The sequence below is a fragment of the Brassica napus genome, unplaced genomic scaffold (genome assembly GCF_020379485.1).
Source record: "Brassica napus cultivar Da-Ae unplaced genomic scaffold, Da-Ae ScsIHWf_732;HRSCAF=1062, whole genome shotgun sequence".
Lineage (NCBI taxonomy): Eukaryota > Viridiplantae > Streptophyta > Magnoliopsida > Brassicales > Brassicaceae > Brassica > Brassica napus.
Window position 1 is genome coordinate 15117 of NW_026016783.1, and position 19273 is coordinate 34389.

Genomic DNA, 19273 nt, shown 5'->3' on the forward strand with positions numbered 1-19273 from the left:
ACAAAAATCATATAATGTCATTTTTCTTCTTCTTTTAAATGATTGAAGCTTCGAATGGTGACTGCAGTTTGAGCGGTGCGGGACAAGCAATTCAACTGCTCAAACTGCGGTGCGGTTTTAACAGTTATAAAAATGTATAGATATATAGTGTATGTAGAGATTTTGTTACTGTTAATTGAAGGGCGGGACAGGACGATGGTCACCATTCGAAGCCTGAATCTTATGTATGGTTACCAAAAAAATCATTATATAACGAAGGTGGAGCAAGATAGCGTTGAATGTGACGTGTCTCTTCATGTTCATGTAGCTTTATTTCCAGAAAAAACAAACAAATAACTAAAGCCATATGACCCAGTGACCTAATATTAAGAATCACTTTAGTTTCAAAAAAAAATATATATATATATATTAAGAATCACTTTGATTACGCTTTATGTGGTCACTAATCGCGACGGAGACGGATCAACTAACCAGCAAATTTCTCTTTGTATCTCTTTTTGTTAATTTTTATTTGAAATAAAATTTGGCATTTTATCGTTGGAATATTCTTCTTGTTGTCGTATTCAATGATAATGTATATTGATGTATATACATTACACATGCGTCAACCCTAAGATCAAAACACACTGTTCAAGATTAAAGAATTCTATCAAAGACTCCTTCAGCCAATTCGACTGTGCCGGCGGCTTGCATGATATTTGACTAAAACATTTCATAATCTCTCATTACACGCTATCAATTATATTTAACAGGAACAGGAACAGGAACGTCTGTCATTTTCAAAAGTCTATGCAATTAAAAAAATAGAGAAAAATCGATATTCAATGTCAATGAAAACGAGACAACAGTGTGATATTCGAATAAAATTTAGTTAAAGTTTACACAAGGAGTTCGAATTTATTCCAAAAGCAAAGTGAAGATGGATTGAAATTACGATAGACAAAAGAAAGATAAAAAGAGGAGTGGGTAATCTTATACATATTAGAAGAATCAGACATGGAAGCAAGAGAACAAGAGGATGAGACAAGACTTGAGCGAGTTGCCAAATGAGTCACTTGTCTTCTTAAACTTGATCATCTTCTTGTTCTTGAACCACTTCCTCTGTTTCTTGGGAGACAAGTCTGCTTCCTCCTCGTAGCTTTTGAACGTGTAGCTTCTGAGATATTTCTGTCTGTTGGATTTGTAAACCTCTGGGCTTATGAATCTAACGTAATCTCCTGGTGACTGAAAAGGTTCGTCCTTGGCACTAATCTTCTCGGATCTCATGTTTTGAACATCTTTCATCATCATTTTTGTTAGGTAATGTATTCTTCTTTGTCGACTATCCTTGAAGAAGTTTTGTACCTTTTTATATATATCGTGGCCTGCTGAAAAAGAAAAAGAATATAAGGGGGTGTTAGTGGGACTTAGATTTCTATAGAGTTTGTTGATTTTAAAAGTTGAGAGATTTGTTAAATTTGGAAAGAGATGTAGAGAATTTTGTATATTGTGAAAATCTATGAAAATAAAGTAATGTAATGATTCTAAGAATTCAAGGTAAACATGTAGTATTCTCAAAATCTTAATTTGTGAGTTAAAAGGATAAGAATTCAACTTCCAATAACACTTACTTTAATAGATTTGTAGAATCATTAAAATCTAAACTTTTTGAATAACAAATGATTTTGTATAGAGTTATAGAATCATCAAACCAATAACAATAGATTTCAATGAGAAGATGAGAATCTATAAACCAATAACACTAGACTTAGAAATTTTAAGACTCATTATAAATCTCATCCCCACTAACACCCCCTAAACTGTCCTTTTGGAGATTTAATTAGTCACTGATTAATACGACTTTGTAGTTGGTACAGCGCGCAGGATAATTGTTTTAATTCCTTTTTTATTCACTTTTTTATTTCGAAATATTTTACACGTGTAGCTGTAAATGTGGTTTGAATCAGTTAGAGGGATATACGTCACTGGAATACTATAACGTAAAAATAGTCGGTGGACACAGAGATGTGGCCGAGGCACAATTAATTATTAATAGAGTACAAATTACAATAACTATTCGCATCTCGGTAATCTTCAATTATTTCGTTAAATTAACCTATTAGCCATTCGATTGTTCCTAGCCATGAAGGACCCTGAATCTGATCCCTGACAGAGAGAGACTAAGGAGTCTGTGGATAGAAGCGAAGAGAGGCAAATAGACTAGAGGTACTAATTGAGTTTGGTTACAAGAGGAAAGAATAGTCTCTGTGGTTTTTGGGCTTGTTGTTTGCAGCCCAAGGGAACGAAGTTTGTGATGATATGTTCTTGTTCTTGTGTGTCTTGAAGCTGCTGTGGTAACTGAATGAGAAGTGGACAGTCTCTCCCGTTCCAGACCCAGAAGTCTTGCTCTTATTTGAAGCTGGATTTCCTTTATAACAACTTGAGAAGGCTTGCTTAATGAATTATGAAATCAGGAATTTCGCTCCTTCCATAGAAAATAGATCACTGCTTGAAATATTAGGAGAACAAGAGGCTTCAGTTCTCTGCAAAGTGCCGAGGACCTCAGCCAAGCCTCCACATCTTCAAAGGAAAGCGGTGGGTTCATTTTCATCACCACACAACATACAACCTGGTGAAACCTGAATACCCCATGAGCTTAGACGATCTCTGAACGCAAGCCAAGCAATGAATGCATGCTTAGGGATTTTTTGTTTGAACCAGACCAGAGAAAACCAAGTCACCGGGCTTTCAATAGGATTTAGGAAATGCCAAACCTTGGAGGCAGAAAACCTATCTGGTGAATCATGAGGGGAGTTCTTCCAAAAATAGAAGTCAGGCTCTGAAGAATCCAGAGAAGGGAGCGGAGAAGGCATGCACGACCGTAGCAGAGCTAGAGTCGGATGTCTGCTGCGAGAAGCAATCCACCGTCCTTCATTTAACGCCTCAAAGACATAGGCAGAAAAGGAGATTCCTGAGGGTCCCGTTAGATGCAAAAGAGAACCCATCCCAGTCTAATCATCCAACCAGAAGAGTGCATTCCGGCCAGACATAACGGTGCAGGTTATAAATTGTCTTGCTGTGTCCCTATGATCCATTAAACTCCTCCAAATCCAACTTCCAAGATTAGTGAAATCATCAACCCAAAACAAACGCTCCTCCAAATTTCAGCTTCATTAGCCAGGTTCATCTTCATCTAGCCTGCTTCACTTGGGTTGTTTTGCTCTTTCAATTTCTTGTATCTTTCTTTCATCTTCTTCTTTTTTCCTTTATTTTGTGTTGTAAAGGTACTCTGAAAAGAAAAATCGTGAATAAATAAGTACTTATAAAAAAATAAAAAAAAAGTTTGTGATGATAGGTCTATAATGCATGAAATCTTCGGTCACAGACTTTTGGATACTTACGAATGCTACGATTTGCATATGAAAATCCGTGAATTTCGAAGGCCAACTTCTTGAAAGTTGAGAAAGAGTGAATCATTTTGTTCAAAAAAAAAGGAAAGAGTTTCTCCTCTTCTAGTGTTGAGAAACAAGATTTGAATAAACATGAGGAAAAAGAGAAGATTGTGAGTAGACAAACAACATCCCTTAAATTTTTGTATAGACTGCTTTCTTCTTTTGTAGTATTTGCTCTTTCTTCATGTTTTCAAAAATTTCTTCTTTGTTTTTCGGAGAATTAAGTTGGACACTTCCAACGGTCTTGCGTGTTATACACAAATGTCTTCTTAGTGCGATTAGTTGCAAGTTATGCTTTGATGGCGAAAACTTTAGCCATGCGCACGCCAGCAGCATTTGACCACAAGTTCGTCTTGGATTTCTTAAGGTTGTTATTAGAAAGTCTTACATTGAGTGGTATAATGGTTCTTGTTGGGCAATTTATAAGTGATGTGTGACAATCACTCATTCTTGATTTAACTTTTGGTGTGTGAGTCAAACCTATTAATAATATGATATGAGAGTCTGTGAGTTGGTTCACTAGATAATAACATGTATAAAATTATTTTAGCAAAAAACAAAACAAAAAAACATGTATAAAATTCATATTGTTATGGTATTTCTGAAATATTTGGTTTGAGAGATTTCCATTAGACCGTTTCATACTTACATCTTAAAAGTTGTAACTGGTGAATATAAAATGAAATTAGTAGAATGAAAAGAAATGAAATACAAAAAATTGAATACATTTCTTTCTATTTATTTATGATCTAAATTATAATATAATGATTTTCGTGAATTTTTTTAATTTTTCATTGATGGAATAAACATTCCGTTTCATTCATTATAAATGGTAAAAAAAATATTAAATAAATGAAATAAAAAAATTCTATATTATTTTATTATAAAAATTGACAATCAAGTTGCAATTTTATTAATTAGAATATATCACATTCCACAACTCGTGTGGAATGATGATACTTAGAGCAATATATAAATGATGCGATAATCCTTCATTCTGAATTAGCATTTGGATGTGGACTAGACCCACTAATACTATATTCAGTTATGATCAGTCTCCATATCTCTTTACGTGCAAATTTTTAGGAGCTCCTTGGCATGCCAAGCGACTCTCCGCTAGAGATTAAAACTCTCTCTCCAAGCGAGTACAACTCTCTATTTCTCTCTCTCTCTCTCTCTCTCTCTCTCTCTTTATAGCTAGGTGCAAACCAAAGTGTGTTTTGTGAAAAAGAAAAGATCCTTCTAAGTTTGGATTGCATTTTTTATGAATGGAATCATGTGGAATTAGTCATTCATGAGCATTCCAGAAAAAAGTTACCAGTTAAATGGAAAAAATTAAAAATTTGATTCCATTAATTCATGTGGGATAACTGAAAAAAATTGTGAATCACGTTAAAAACCATTCATAATAAAAAAGATAGAAGAATGAAAGGAATGCATGGAATTGATTAACTTAAATATAATTAAAAAATAAATACATATATCATTCCATTAATTCCTCAAATTATCTCTATTCCATTCCATTTTATTCCATTAATTCCAATTCCATTTATTCCATTCATTCCTAAAATGAGTTACCAGTTATAGCCTTAATCTCTATAAAAACTTTTAGACGTTTATACTTGTAATTGGTATCCGAATTAGAAGATAATCAACCAACAAAAATATTACGATCAACAACGACCAGATTTAGTAAAGTCTGGACGATGCATCTTCTGTAGCTTGGTAAAGCGGTCGATATCGAAATCAAGCATTTTAATCAACCGTTTCTGCTTGGTCTGCAACCGGCTTTTGTAAAACCCTTGGAAGGTAGGTTCCTTTGCGGTTCGGATGAAGAAGGCGTAACCAGCCATGAAATACGTGGAACTTACGTAGTAGCATATGGGCTCCATCACGTCCCAAGACAGTTCCCAAAACGTCAACCTAAAAAATCCAATCGTTTGGGCCACAGCAAAGCCTAGTCCGGCCATTAACTCTCGCCGTACCATATCATCGGCTCTTTTGTCGATATCTGATTTTATAATCTCAAGTTGCTCGAACTCTTGTATTGTCGCAGCGTCGCGAGTGGGTTCGTTTGTCGGAATTAGGCCAGCCACGGCGCTTGTTAGCTATACAAAATTAAGAAAAAAAATATATATATTAGATTTTTAATTTTTAATCAGCAATTTAAATGTGCATGCATGCATGCTTAGAAACTTACTTCTTCGGGTTTAAGGCAGACGAAATTTCCCAAAACGATGACGTTTCCAGCTTGGTCGAGCATATTGGCGACCCGGTTACCTTGTTCAGGATCCGAACTGTTTTCTCCGCATACTCGGACAAACTCCGACAACGGAACCCAGTTTTTCCCAATCTCTCTCAGTTTCGATTTCACCATCTCCATTTCCGCTGCTCTCATAAGCTTCTTCACGTCATCCACCGTAACCGCCGGGAAATTTTCCGGAGACGTCTTCTCCGGCGTCGGCGGCGGTAACATCTCATCAAGGCGAAGCCGATTGTTCGATAAAGTCAGCTCCCTGAGTTTCTCCATCAGATTGCCCCCTCTTGGAACAAAATCCGGCGAGGAAAAGGCCCTCTTGTGGAGAAATCTCCGGCGGATTCCAGAATCTCCGGCGTCAGGAGTAATGCCCGGTTTGGTCGGAGGACGCATTCGGGTAAGACCCGAGATCCGGGAATATGTTTTGGAAATGTTGAAGAGATTTCGAACTAGTGTTTTCTTCGACGACATCGTCGATCTCTAAAGCTACCTACGGTTTTAGAAAGAGACAGAACAGAGAAAACAGGCTTTGTATTTTGGTCTGAGATTGAAACTGAAGATTTGAGCTTCCTTTTATAGGTATCATCGTTGGTTCAGAACAATGACGCAAACAAACTGGAAGCAACAGTATCTTTATCGCACCATTTATATTTTAACACGACAATTACACATAGGCGTTGCTTATCTATTTCTCGCCTTATTAAACTATTTTAAACGTTAGTTATGATACAGCTAACTATATATCCTATTTTAATTAACGTGCCTAATAAACGCATCTATAGCTGACAAAGCAAAACGAATAGATAGAAGATAGGACCATCTAATATTTATTGCCTATTAGTGCAATAATGCATTTGGTTTATTCCTCAGTGTGAATACACTCGATAGACATCTCTGATATTTTTAAAATATAAATCATTGACGAATGAAGAATTCCGTTCGTATTTTTAAATCTTGCATTCATAGTAATAATACTAGTATATGATTAAAATGCACATCAACTCGAAATTATTTAGATGAAACAGGAAAAAAAAAATACCTCGTTTTTGGCGAGTTTGGATAATTAAATTGAACAATATTCTTTCATGAGAACAATATGAGCAAAACAAATTGAGGATTTAATCGTTTTGTCATGTGAATTACATTAGAGCATCCACGTTTGTAATATTCTAGTAGATATCTTATGATTAAACAAAGTAAAAAATAGTACAAAATCAGGTTAAAATTTTTTCCGAAATTTTTTAAGAAAGTATCTTTCTGACACATGCATGTGTTTATTCTAAATGTTTTCATTTTTACATTAAATTTTAATAATATAACTAAAATTAAATTAAATATTAATATTTATAAAATGAGATCATTGAAAATTTTGCAAATGAAAGATTATGTCAGGAGTGAAAATGTTTTTATATCGGTTTAGCTAATGCTAATCGTCAGACGTCATAAGTGAGTCGCCACGCATTGCCGGAGGAAAAAAAAAAAAAATCTTGCTGACACGCGAAGTCTTTTAAGAACTACTAAAATATTCATCTAAAGCATCAATTTAAAATCCTTAATTATAATTAATACTCTAAAACGAAATTTTGATTAGAAAAATGTGTATTATCCTTTTAGAATGCGGTGTTCCATAACACGTAGATTTAGATAAGTGCAAGCATCACTTCTGTATAATTGTAGGTTGATTTAAAAAAATTCGGTGAGTTATTTTTCAAACATTAAGCCAAGGAGGAATATTCCAGTAGTGGATTACGAAGACACGAGAGAACATATTCCTAACGTAATAATGTATTGTTCGAGAATATGCAGTCATCATCTTCACAAAAAAACAATTATTAGTGGAAGGCAATGATATGTATGTTAAGAGCAACATTGTCAAATGTAATCTGTACTTAATTTCCTTTTTACCAGAACGAGTCAGCTCTGGTGGTAAAGGGGTTGCGGCTGTAACTTCCGCCACCCGGGTTCGATTCGTGCTGGGAGGGACTATTTACATTGCTTGGGTTCCCGGCAAAGAGGTGAAAACACCTTTCTGGCGTGTGAAAACGCACTCTCTCTCTCAAAACAAACTCTCCACCTTCTCTCTACTCCCGAGCTCCTCTCCGTCAGCTTAGTCCGGCGGCCGCCGCCTCGTGCGGTGGCCGGCCTCCATCTCTCTCCCGTCTATGTCCATCTCTATCTCTCTCTCGTCTGTCTCCTTCGTTGTTCTGCGGCTTTGAGGGTGGTGCTTGACTGTGTCTCAGATCTGGTCGCTCCGACTATAGATCTAGGGTTAACAACGGCGGAAGTCTCTAGAGGACGGTTTCTTCCACCTTTGTGATTCCCTCGTCTGAATCGGAGCTCGCCAATTTTTTTCCCAGATCCAGTCTTGTCCCGCCGAGTTGGTGGCGCGTGTTGTGTCGTTAAGCTCCTCGTTGGCTCGATTTACCTCCGGGGTGGCTCCTGGTGGTGGCTTCAGCTGCGTGTGGAGTTGGGGGTCTAGGGTTTGCCGGAACTTGGAAACTCGAGTGGTGTTGAGGCACTGGTTCTTGGTAACTCCAGATCTCTCTTCTGAATCTGTGAGCCACCGTCGTGTTCTCAGGTGGTGGCTGCGCGTGGGTTTCGTCGAGGATGGAGACGTCCGTCCGGTTTCCCTGTGGCGTCGCGTAGTGTGTGGTTTCACATGGTGTGCTTCTTCATCGCTCAGAACTCAGTGGTGATGACGTTTGTGGCCTTCTCCGTCGCTAGCTTCTCTCAAATAATCTCAGCAGGTTCGTGTTCGTGGCTTGGCAACAACTTCTGGCTCGACTGTGTTTTTGCTGGTGTGATAGTAAGTCAACGGGGGCTCGAGCGTGGCTTCGGTTTAGTTGCCTCCGGAGGAGCTGTCCGTCTACCGATCCATATTCTATTCGGGTTGTGGTTAAATGAGTGTATACGGTCCCCGAGAAATGCAATGGAGGCGGTAATCTCCGGCGTAAACCTCGGAACGACGGCACTGTTGGTCTTCGGCTTTTCCTCGTACCGCCGGTGGTCTCTTTTATCTTGCTTGCTCTGTGTCCGTGGTTGGATTCTGCGCTCTGCTTTGCTCTGGGTTATCGGCTAGAAGCTGTAGGTAACTGTTGCATTCAGGGTTTGAGGGCGCCCTTCTCTCAGTGCTCGTGGCAACCGGCCGGTCTTCTCATCTAGTTTCAGGGTTGTAAGGTCTTACCTCGTCTCGCTATTGCTTTGTTTTAACCGGTTGTGCTGCGTTGTTAATCAGTCCGAGCCTTTATTTGCTGTCTTTAGTTTGTTATTGTGTTGTTGTTTTTATTTCCGCTACTAGTCATCTATTGTATCGTCTGTCAAAAATTAAAAATTGGTAATAATATTTTAACATTTTACCAAAAAAAAAAAAAAATAAAAAAAAATAATTATTTCGGGCTACTTTAACGTAAAACTGAGGTACGTGTGTGTTTGAGAACAATTTGACCTGCGTGTCGTCGGAGAATCTCACAATTAACACACCCCCCAAGAAAGAAGAATGGAAAACACGGAATATGTGAGAAAGGAGGAGCAGTGGAGTAGCTGATAAATGAGTGAGGACACACGTAAACAAGTGGCCACGTAAACGCAAGAGGAGAGTTTGGAATCGATGAGTGTATGTGCATGAGAGAGTGTTGGGGAGTTGATATCTAAGGAGGGTTTCTTTGCTTTTTGTTTTGTTTAGTTTACCAACCAAAGCTCTCACGAGAGGATCCAACTACTTTAAATTTCTTGTGGGGTCATTGTTTATGTGATAAATAACAAAGAAAGGTTGATTCTTTGCTTTTTACGAAGCTACCTTCCCCAGCTGAGTGAACGTTACTGTTTTTATTCACCCACCCACTCTCCCTTTTCTTGACCGTTAATTTTTATATATTTTTTCCATGTTACCAAGTAAGTTGTAACCGATTCTTTTCCCTACTTTTTCAGGCGGGTGGACAATCAATTATTTCAAATACAATATTGTCAATATTTTTATACACGATCTTTAGGTGGGTAATTAGATATTTCAAATGGGCAAACTATAGCATAGCAGGCCTGGAAAACCTAACATAAAAGCCTATAACCAATTTTACAAGTTCCCGAGTCTTAAGTGAACACTGAACAACAACCTGCTCAAACGACATCCATTGCTAATTGTTTTACAATTGTGGTATAAATTGTACCTAAAATTATGATTTGCCATATTGTGATTGGTGATTTTAAATATGTAGACACTTTTAATGGTTTATATACCAATTTTTATAAAGTACAAATTTGTTTTTATAGGGTGATATTTATTAATATTTGTTAGAAATTTAAAATAATTTTAAACTTATAAAAATAGAATTTATTTCTTTACATTTTTTTTTGTGAAAGTTTATTTAAATAAAAATAGAATTTGTTGATTTTCTATATATGTTTATGTTTGTTTATAAAACTATATTCTTTATAATTATTACTGTATAGTATTTATTATTCATAAATTTATAAATTGTACTTGTTGAATTGTACGAGCTGTTTGACGCTTCTTTTTATTTTGTTTGAAATTTGTATTTTTATGTTCTCTATATCACCGGTCTAGCTTTCTAAATCGGTGATAAATTAACAGTAGTTAAAAATATGATATTATGAAAAGTATGTGGATTACAGTGAGTGACGTGCCTCGATCATACTTATATTTTTTACCAAGGGGAAAAGAGAGTAGAGAAAGGTTGTAAAATTACCCGCTAACATAAAATACGCGGAGAACAAAACAAAGGTTGAAAGTGTTTGACTAAAGCTCAGTCCATTGATCTATCAATGGATCAAAAAGCGGGTGTGTAATGGTGTCACCTGTCGGTTTTGGACAGACAATTGGTCCTCTCTCGGCATGATGAGACATTTCCTGCAACTAGGATCAAGTACTTCACTTGGAATCCCGGAATTTGCGACTCTGGCTTCCCTCCATACTAATGATGGTTGGCAACTCCCTCCTGCAAGATCAGAGGCTCAAGTTCAGCTACACACAATGCTTACAACGCTCGACCTTATTGAAGAAGAAGATTACTATGAATGGGAGATAGATGGCAGGAAGTGTAGTAGATACTCAATGGGCCACGTGTATTATCACCTTAGAGATCAAGGAGTCTCTGTCCCTTGGTTCCAGACGGTTTGGAACAAAAGTGGAGTGCCAAGACACAGCTTTCTCTCCTGGCTGTTTGTTTTGAACCGTTGCCCTACGAGAGACAGAATAATTGGTTGGGGTCTTGCTACTCCAGCGGTATGTCTGCTCTGTAATCACAGCGATGAAAGCCGCAATCATCTTTTTTTTGAGTGTGATTACACTTGGGCAATATGGAGTGAACTGATTAGGCGATGTGGAATCCACGGTGAACGATCTTGGAGCAGGGTCTTGCTGCAGCTGCAGGTGGTTAACAAACGATCACCAATTGGTATGCTCTCCTTATTATGCTGGCAAGCGTGCTTGTATTGGTCTTGGTCAGAAAGGAATACCAGACTACACAGAAACATCTTCTCCTCTTCTGATGTTCTGATCCGCAAGATAGACAGACAGATCAGGGACAGAATCCTATCCTTACGTTCTGTAAACCCGACTACCTCCTCCTTAATGATGCAGCAATGGTTAACCTGATGATCATCTCTCCAGAAGCTTCGGTTCTCTTCCGTAAAATTCAATGTATTGTTTGGGCTATAGGGCTAAGTTATGATAACTGATGTGGGGTTACTGGGCTGGGATGTAGAACAAACTAAAGTCAATGTGGGCTTGTAATCTTTTTCTTTCTTTTATGCTTTCAATACGAAAAATGAGTTCAAAAAAAAAAAAAAAAAGCTTGTTCGCGAAATAAGAGGGGACTCAAAATTCAAATGATACATTTCTCTCGTCTAAGTATGAAGAGGTCTGGCTTACTTTATGAGACTGGAGAACCAAATTCAATGCATTTTCTACTTATGGTAGAGATAGACGAAGCTGAAGACAAGGAAACCAGCCATCTGCATTGAAAACACACAAAAGATAAGCTCCTTTAGCAGCTGTGTATGTGTGAAAGAAAAAAAAGAGAGAAGTATGGCAGGCTCCATAATAAGGATAGGCAGTTGGGATAAATCTCTGATACTCATTATGTCTGTAAAGCTTCACAGGAATCTGCATGCATATATCCTCATTATTATTATTTTTACGTCACGCGTCTAAACACTTAAGAAGATAGTTACTCTTACTCACCTGCTTTGAAAGAGAGAATTTAGTGTAGCCGAGCTTTTTATATTCAACCTTAAACTGGAGTACACCATACACATCAGGAACCTTGAAAGATGTATGAAACAGACCCTGCACAGTAGGCAACACCAAGCAAGCTGAGTTCTAACTTGTAAAGATAAAAAGAAACTTAAATCCACAAGAAGAAAAAAGAAGAAGAGAAGACTCTGTTTAGGAGCTCAGAAATTAAGTCACCTTCTTGTCTGTTGACAAGGTTTTCAGGACATATGGGCTCAAACTGAACCTGCACATCATCCGCTACATACGGTTCCCAGCTCTTCCCTGACCACTCCAGTATCTCCGCAGTGAGGTGGGGAGGAGTGGACAACTTGGAAGTTGGGTTAGCAGGCTGAAAGAAGTTTGCAGGGAGATTAACCTGAATGTTGTTGGATTTTCCTAAAATTAATGGGGATCGGATTTAACTAAATCAAGGTGTGGTCGCCGTCAACATCAGAGAGAGAGAGACGGACGAACCTCATCGAAATCAACCCCACACTCTGTGGCAATCCCACGATAAGATCAGCTATGGCTTTCGAATCCAATGATCCTCCACAAGCAAAGTAGCGATCAGGTAGGTGTAGGGGCTCAGTCAGATGATGAGCCCATCGTACAAGTACTGGCCGTATCGTTGAAGCGCGAGCGAGAGGATTTGAGTGACAGATCGTCGAGAAGAACCACAACCCAAGGAGTAAGGAGATCAGCGAGAGCTTCATCATATTTGCTTCCTAGGTGTGACCCGACGACGAACGTAGCTACTAACACGAGGCGTTAACCCTCATAAACAGCTTCGTTTCAAATTTCTCGATACATTAATTAAAGTGGGCCAAACACACAATCATTTAAAATGCGCTAAACTAATATTTTGGGTTGTTATTATTTCGCAAAACAATTTAAACAGCAGTAATATCACTCAGAATTCAAGTAAAGCCCACTCCACTGTTGTTGGATTCAAGACGGCTTCTTTTTATTCCCACAAATCTAGAGACATCTTCTTTAACCTGATCCACCACGTACCACGTTCTGTAATTTTGTACGCGAATACAGTTTGGATTAATGTTGTTTATATACAAGTGGACCATGGGATCCATGTCACACTTTCATTTTAGTACGGGTCTCTTTATACTAATGTTTTTTTATGCAAGACTTACTACTTCTTAATAGTAGACAACACCTTGGTGATGCTTAGCAGCTTTAATTAATCTTTACGGTAATAGAAAAACTTTTCCAGCACACAAATTTGTACATACTAAATTAGTTTAATTATGATTAAATGTATTCTCTAGTCTATATATGCAAGACTCAAATACTCAATACTATAAAACCGATTTTGCAGTTGCTCAAATAGTAAAGATTACATCTATAAAATAATAGCGCAACGACTGTAATTTATATTCAACTCTGAGATTTATGTAATATAAATAGCGTGCAATCTGACTTTTAGTCTGTATTTATCTTTTTAAACATCCGATTTATGTAATATAAGTTAGTCTGTATAAATTACTTAACTATGACGTTTTTGACTGAGTCTCGGTTATTATTTATTCGATTGTTTAAACATTTAACCGAGTCAGTTCAATATAGCATTCCCTGGGTTCCCAATAAGTTCACATTGGGGAATAATTAATTCTCTAAATCGTGGCGTAACTTAGGGGCAACCACTTGACAATTTTAGCCATTAAGGAGGTTTAAGGTTGTGAGTTGTGACATTCGCATTTTTAAAGTTTGCTGAACCATCAGATTGCTTTTAGTATTTGCTGGTAAAATGGTCAGATGTGAATTAATCTAGATCTAAAAAAAAAAGATAATGTATGAAAAACTACAGATCGAATCTTGTATATCATGGTTTTGGATATTAGGTTAAGTTGTCCATCCTTGTAGCACTTGCATTAAAATACTCTTACTGCATAAGTTTATTAACGGTAATCAGTCGCCAGCACAACCATAATATAACTAGGTGATTTTCCCGTGCTCATGCACGGACATAAATATTTATAAAATAAATATAATATAACAATTAATTGATATTTATTTTTAATTTTAAATTAATTTATAATTTGTACATATAATTTATATTAATTATATCACATTATTTTAATTAAATATTTATCTAATTGATTTTGTTGTTTTTACAGTCAATTTATTTGTCATTTGGACATATTGGATTCTGTCTATTTATTTGAATTCAACTATAAAATTTATTTTTTGTAAATATATTAGTTTTTTATTAATTTTCTTATTTGCATTTTAAGATTATGTATAATTTAAGATATATTGTAATTAGAATAGAATAAAAAATAAACTAAAATGTCTGATTCCAAATTACATAAATTAATATAATGATAATATTCTAAAGTCTCATGCATATATATAAATTTTACAAAAGATCTAAATTGTAACAGTGAGTTAATATTTTATTTATCATTTGTTAATATGTTTTAAGTCATCATATAATTTAAATTTATAAAACAAAACAAAATAAATAAATTATTATTATATAAAAAATAAATAAATTATTATTATATAAACAAAATAAATAAATTATTATTATATAAACAAAATAAATAAATGATACATTCTTATTGTAGTTACATCTATGATTTTATATATAAGTTGGGTTAGTTACTAATAAATTATACATTCTTATTGTAGTTACATCTATGATTTTAGATATAAGTTGGATTAGTTGCTAATATGTTCATTTGTTAATATGTTTATTGCTAAAATTTATTTTTAATTTTTTCAATATCTCTTAAAATATACAGAAAAAATGTGATTGTATTTTATAAATTATATTATATAAGAAAATGAAATTTATTTATTTTTCCGTAATTTTAAGATATTATAGTAAAATATATGAAAAAACATAAAAAATTCATTTCAATAATAATAATAAAAAATATTTTTTTGTCAATTAAACCTACATATGTTTATGTTACTTAATTATTTTGTGTAATCATCTAAGAAAATATATAGATATATATAAAAAATGCAGTTACTTTGAAAATATATATTTGTATTGTGTAAAATTATGATTTAAAAGAAAAATATTTCTTTTTCTAATATCAAGATCATTTGTGTGAACTTTTTTTTTTATGAAATCACATTATATATAAATATATTTTTTCATCTAAGAAGATGTAGATAAAAAAAGTATTTTATTACTTCAAAAGTATATATTTTTTGTTACTTAAAGATATCTTTTAAATGGAATATTACTATTTTGTGAACTTTCCTTTTCTTATGAAATCATATTATGTATACATATATTTTTCGTTTTTAAATTATTTTTAAAACTTTATAAATGTTTCCTTTTTATTTATTTTGTTATTTGGAAAATTTTAAAAAGGAAATAATAATATTTGAAAGTACTTTTTTATTTCATTATGGGTATCGTAGTAATCAACCATTGTGAGAGTGAACGTGAGCGCGACACATAGGAAAGTGACATCTCAAATAATATTATAGAGATAGGATAGTTATAGTACGAATTTGCTGATTGATAAGCTTTTGATTAATTAAAAGAAAGCAAAAACGTATGGAATATTTCTACCCACTTATCTATCTGTTACGCAAAACTGATGAGAGTTGGAAGTACGGGAAACAAGGAAGGCAAATGTTGGGATAAACATGACATTTAATTATTTTAATCATTTAGCTTTACTGATGATTAAGTCGGATTAGTTTATTTAAACATACATTATTATATAACTAAAAAGGACAAATTAATCGGAAGTCCTAACTCAAAAGCATATGATAAAAGGAATCTATCCCGTGCCATATGCGCATCTTCTTTCCTATTGATCAATAAGAAGTATTTTCTCTCCTTTTCCTCCTATGAATGTAAATATACACCTCTATGAATATAAAAAATAAACCCTAGTTAACGACTGTATGATTTTTATCGGTACTTTCAAACTAGAGTTTGACATTGTTGCTTGGGTTTGAATGCCTATCTCACATTTATTACAACTTGTATATAATCCCTTTTTTTTTTTTTGAACTTAGATAATCCCATATTAAGAGAAGAGTAAACAAACCTACGCGAACTCCAAATCTTATCCATATAAAAAATTTAAACATTACATATGCCACTAAACTAAATTACTTTACCTACATATCCACCCACATAAAGTCTATCAAAACCACATATATCGCTTAATGGCTAAGACAACAAAGTACAAATTCAAGGTGGTGCATGTAGCTCTGCCTTTTGGGGTGATTTTATTATGTTTTTAATATATAGATTCGACTTTAGCTTTTGTGTGATAATGTTGTAAATGCGACTAACGATCAACTTAGTTATATCAAACATAAATAAACATAGACTGGTATTTTGTAGCCTCAACTTTGAAGGTATTTCCATACCGTGTAGAGACGTAGAGTTTTTGGGGTTTTTAAAAAGTTCGTTATATACGAAAGGAAACTTCTGAAGTCAAACGATATAATATCAATAGAGCAATTTCACCAACCATACGTTCTTTTTATAATATTTTGGATCTGGCATGGATCGATTTCCCCCAAAAAACTTTCAAAACAAAAGGAAAAAAAAAAGATACTTCATGTGTTCATATATAAATAGTTTTAAACAAAAAAAAATTGTTTCAGAATATACATAATTTTCATATTTCACTGTAGTTTTTTATTTATTGGATGTTGTATAATCAATTAAATAATATTTATTTTTTATAATTAGTTGAATTTATTAATTAGATATTTTGAAAAGGTAACAAAAAGTATATATTTACGTTATTCCTCCTAAACACTCTCATTCATTCATTTGTATTCTATACATTGTACATGTGTAAAATTCAGTTATTTTATACTATAAGAGGATGGTATAATATAATAAAAAAAACAAGATTCAATATTGGGGTACTAATCAGTAATCAATAACCAAACCCACTTTAATGTTGAAAAAAATAAACAAAATGCAATCGGTAGAAGTCAAACAAAGATGGAGGAGGAATCTGTAGAAAGGAGAGGCCCGGAGAAGGAGGGAACGTGCGAGGACACGTGGCAGAAGTAGAAGTGTGGTCCAAGGAAAAAGGAGTATTAGGGAGACGACACGTAACAAAATTAGTAAGCATGCCCATGTGGCCTCTTAAATTTACATCACTCCTTTCACTTGCGTGGAACTCGTCTTTGTCAATCACTTTCATTCCTTCCTTCGTCATTAGTATTCTTTTAATAAGTACTTACTTACATTAATAGTAGGATAACTATTTGTTTGTGTAAATAAAACAAGTAAACAACTACTTCAATCTCGTTTATGTAAACATAACCGGAAAACTTGCAACATAACCGGTTATGTACACCTCTTATCTGATCTTGATCGTACGTGTAATCCATACCATATTATTATTACATGCATGTGCTTCCACATTAACAAATACCGTTCTTTCACGAAACTATCTATAAGTTTTATCTACAAACACGTTCGAGTTGAGATATACGTGTGCATATATATCTAGATTAAGCGAATCAAATTATAGAATGTGACGTAATAAACTTGTATAAGAGACAATATGATGGCCCGACAGCGGACACCATTTATAAAATCACATTTATACGTCTGGAAAAGAACTTTAACATATGTGAGTTGTATGATGTGTCTCCCTCCAATTGTGAGAATAGCTATGGGGGGAGGTGGGCATACAACCAACATAACTTTATCCGTTTCATATTATAATTGGATGAAGAAAATCAACCTACATTACCCGAATATCTTAATTCAAAATATCAAAGACGACATGGTTATAAATATACCGAGATAAATCTTCTATACATGGTTTAAATTAGATTTTACGGTCCAACTGACATCTTTAATCTCCTCCCTTCAAGTCGTATTTTGGTAAAAATAAAATAAAATACCAAGTTACGTGAAATACTTTTGGCACTTCGATTATCTCTTAGAGCAACATTAATGGTTAAGTTTCTCACCAAAATTTCTACACGTTATTATAACAATATTTTAACATATTTAGTTTTGTAATTAAATTTTAATGTTTAAGAAAAATTGTACCAATAATCAAGTGGTAAGTGGAGATATGGTACCTTCCCAAAACTCCAACGTTTCTTCTGTGACAATCGATTCTCATGTTTCTCATATTCTCTTTCATATTTTTCTGTTCTTTTTTTTTTTTTTTTTTTTTTTTTTGATCAAATCATATTTTTCTGTTCTTTATTAATATTTATCTTGAGGTACTTTACAAAGAAACTATCGATGATGGTGCTCTTATTGTTTTTTAACCTGCAACAAAAGTACAGTAGCTAAGTTGAATTTTATCGCCGTCCCCTTTTGAAGGCCTCGTGAACCTCACGTGCATAGCCGTCACTCAATGTCGGAATACACTTTCCTTATCTTCTTCTGTGAACTATTTATTTCTTCCTAATTATATACCTTCCTATGATTTCTGTTCGTTTCCTAGTTCTTTCGCATTACACACATAAAAAAGGCACACTCTATAACCTTTATTCTTTTTTTTTTACCAAGTGTCCATTCTTCTACAATGAAAGTGTAGACTACTATTTCTTTTCTTTTTTAACAACATGTACTATTTAAAACCTACAATCATGTCAACTATATATATATATTTGCTTGGAACCCCTTAAAAGCAGGCGCAATGCATGTTAAAGGAATATACAAGTTCACAAAGCCTTCGTTGAATTTGTATTTGGCTTAGTATGCGTATTTCATTTAGATATATTTTCCTTACAACTTTGAAATACTTTTACAAAATATGACCGTAGGTCTCACACACCTTTAACGTTCGATGATACGCGCAAGTCTCAAAATATTTATGTTTTTAATTTAAGGTAACATGATTCTATATGAATTTTGTTTTCCGGCGTTATGATAATTTATGACAGAAGAAATTCCGTTAGCCTGATGAACAGAAGAGTGTTTAGTGGTTAGCATGCGCATACGTACAACGCAAAGGAGGTCATGTTCAGTTAATCGCACGGCGGATTATTATAACACTCTTGATGAAGCAAAATTCAGAACGATGATGTTTCAAATAAATTAGTAAAAAAGAAAATTCGGGAAGATTCGTGGTTATATATTTATAGTCACTACATAGTAGGTAGTGTAAAATAATACTCAGTAGGGAAAACGGGAAAAGGAGGAGCATGTTGCTTTTCAAATGGAAATGGGTGGTCTCGAGCTCCGAAAACAAAGAAAGAAAAATCCCTACAAAATTGACTAATTAACAGTATGCTAAAACAAGCAAAGACAAAGACAGTTTGTGTATACAGATTGTAGACAAACACGAATTATATAAAACACAAAACACATTAATATCCAATAGTTATCCACATGATCGAATCACTTGATTACTTCAGAATTTAGTC

General features: G+C 34.5%; 2 protein-coding genes and 1 long non-coding RNA gene across 3 annotated transcripts; 2 read left to right on the forward strand and 1 right to left on the reverse strand.

Moving 5' to 3' along the window:
- Window positions 1–797: 797 nt before the first annotated feature.
- Window positions 798–3331, forward strand: LOC125605249. Its single transcript, XR_007336751.1, has 2 exons — window positions 798–1299; window positions 2121–3331. It is a non-coding gene; the product is annotated as an uncharacterized LOC125605249 (long non-coding RNA).
- Window positions 3332–5029: 1698 nt separating this feature from the next.
- Window positions 5030–6305, reverse strand: LOC125605248 (calcium uniporter protein 3, mitochondrial-like). Its single transcript, XM_048775166.1, has 2 exons — window positions 5632–6305; window positions 5030–5539 (listed from the first exon to the last, which is right to left on the reverse strand). Exons 1-2 carry the CDS (start codon window positions 6157–6159, stop codon window positions 5105–5107), a joined length of 963 nt encoding a protein of 320 aa, XP_048631123.1. The 5' UTR covers window positions 6160–6305; the 3' UTR covers window positions 5030–5104.
- A 4235-nt stretch (window positions 6306–10540) lies between these two features.
- Window positions 10541–11201, forward strand: LOC106415958. The gene is made up of 2 exons (XM_013856775.1): window positions 10541–10940; window positions 11020–11201. The coding sequence occupies exons 1-2, from the start codon at window positions 10541–10543 to the stop codon at window positions 11199–11201; spliced, it is 582 nt and encodes a 193-aa protein (XP_013712229.1).
- The last annotated feature ends 8072 nt before the right edge of the window (window positions 11202–19273 follow it).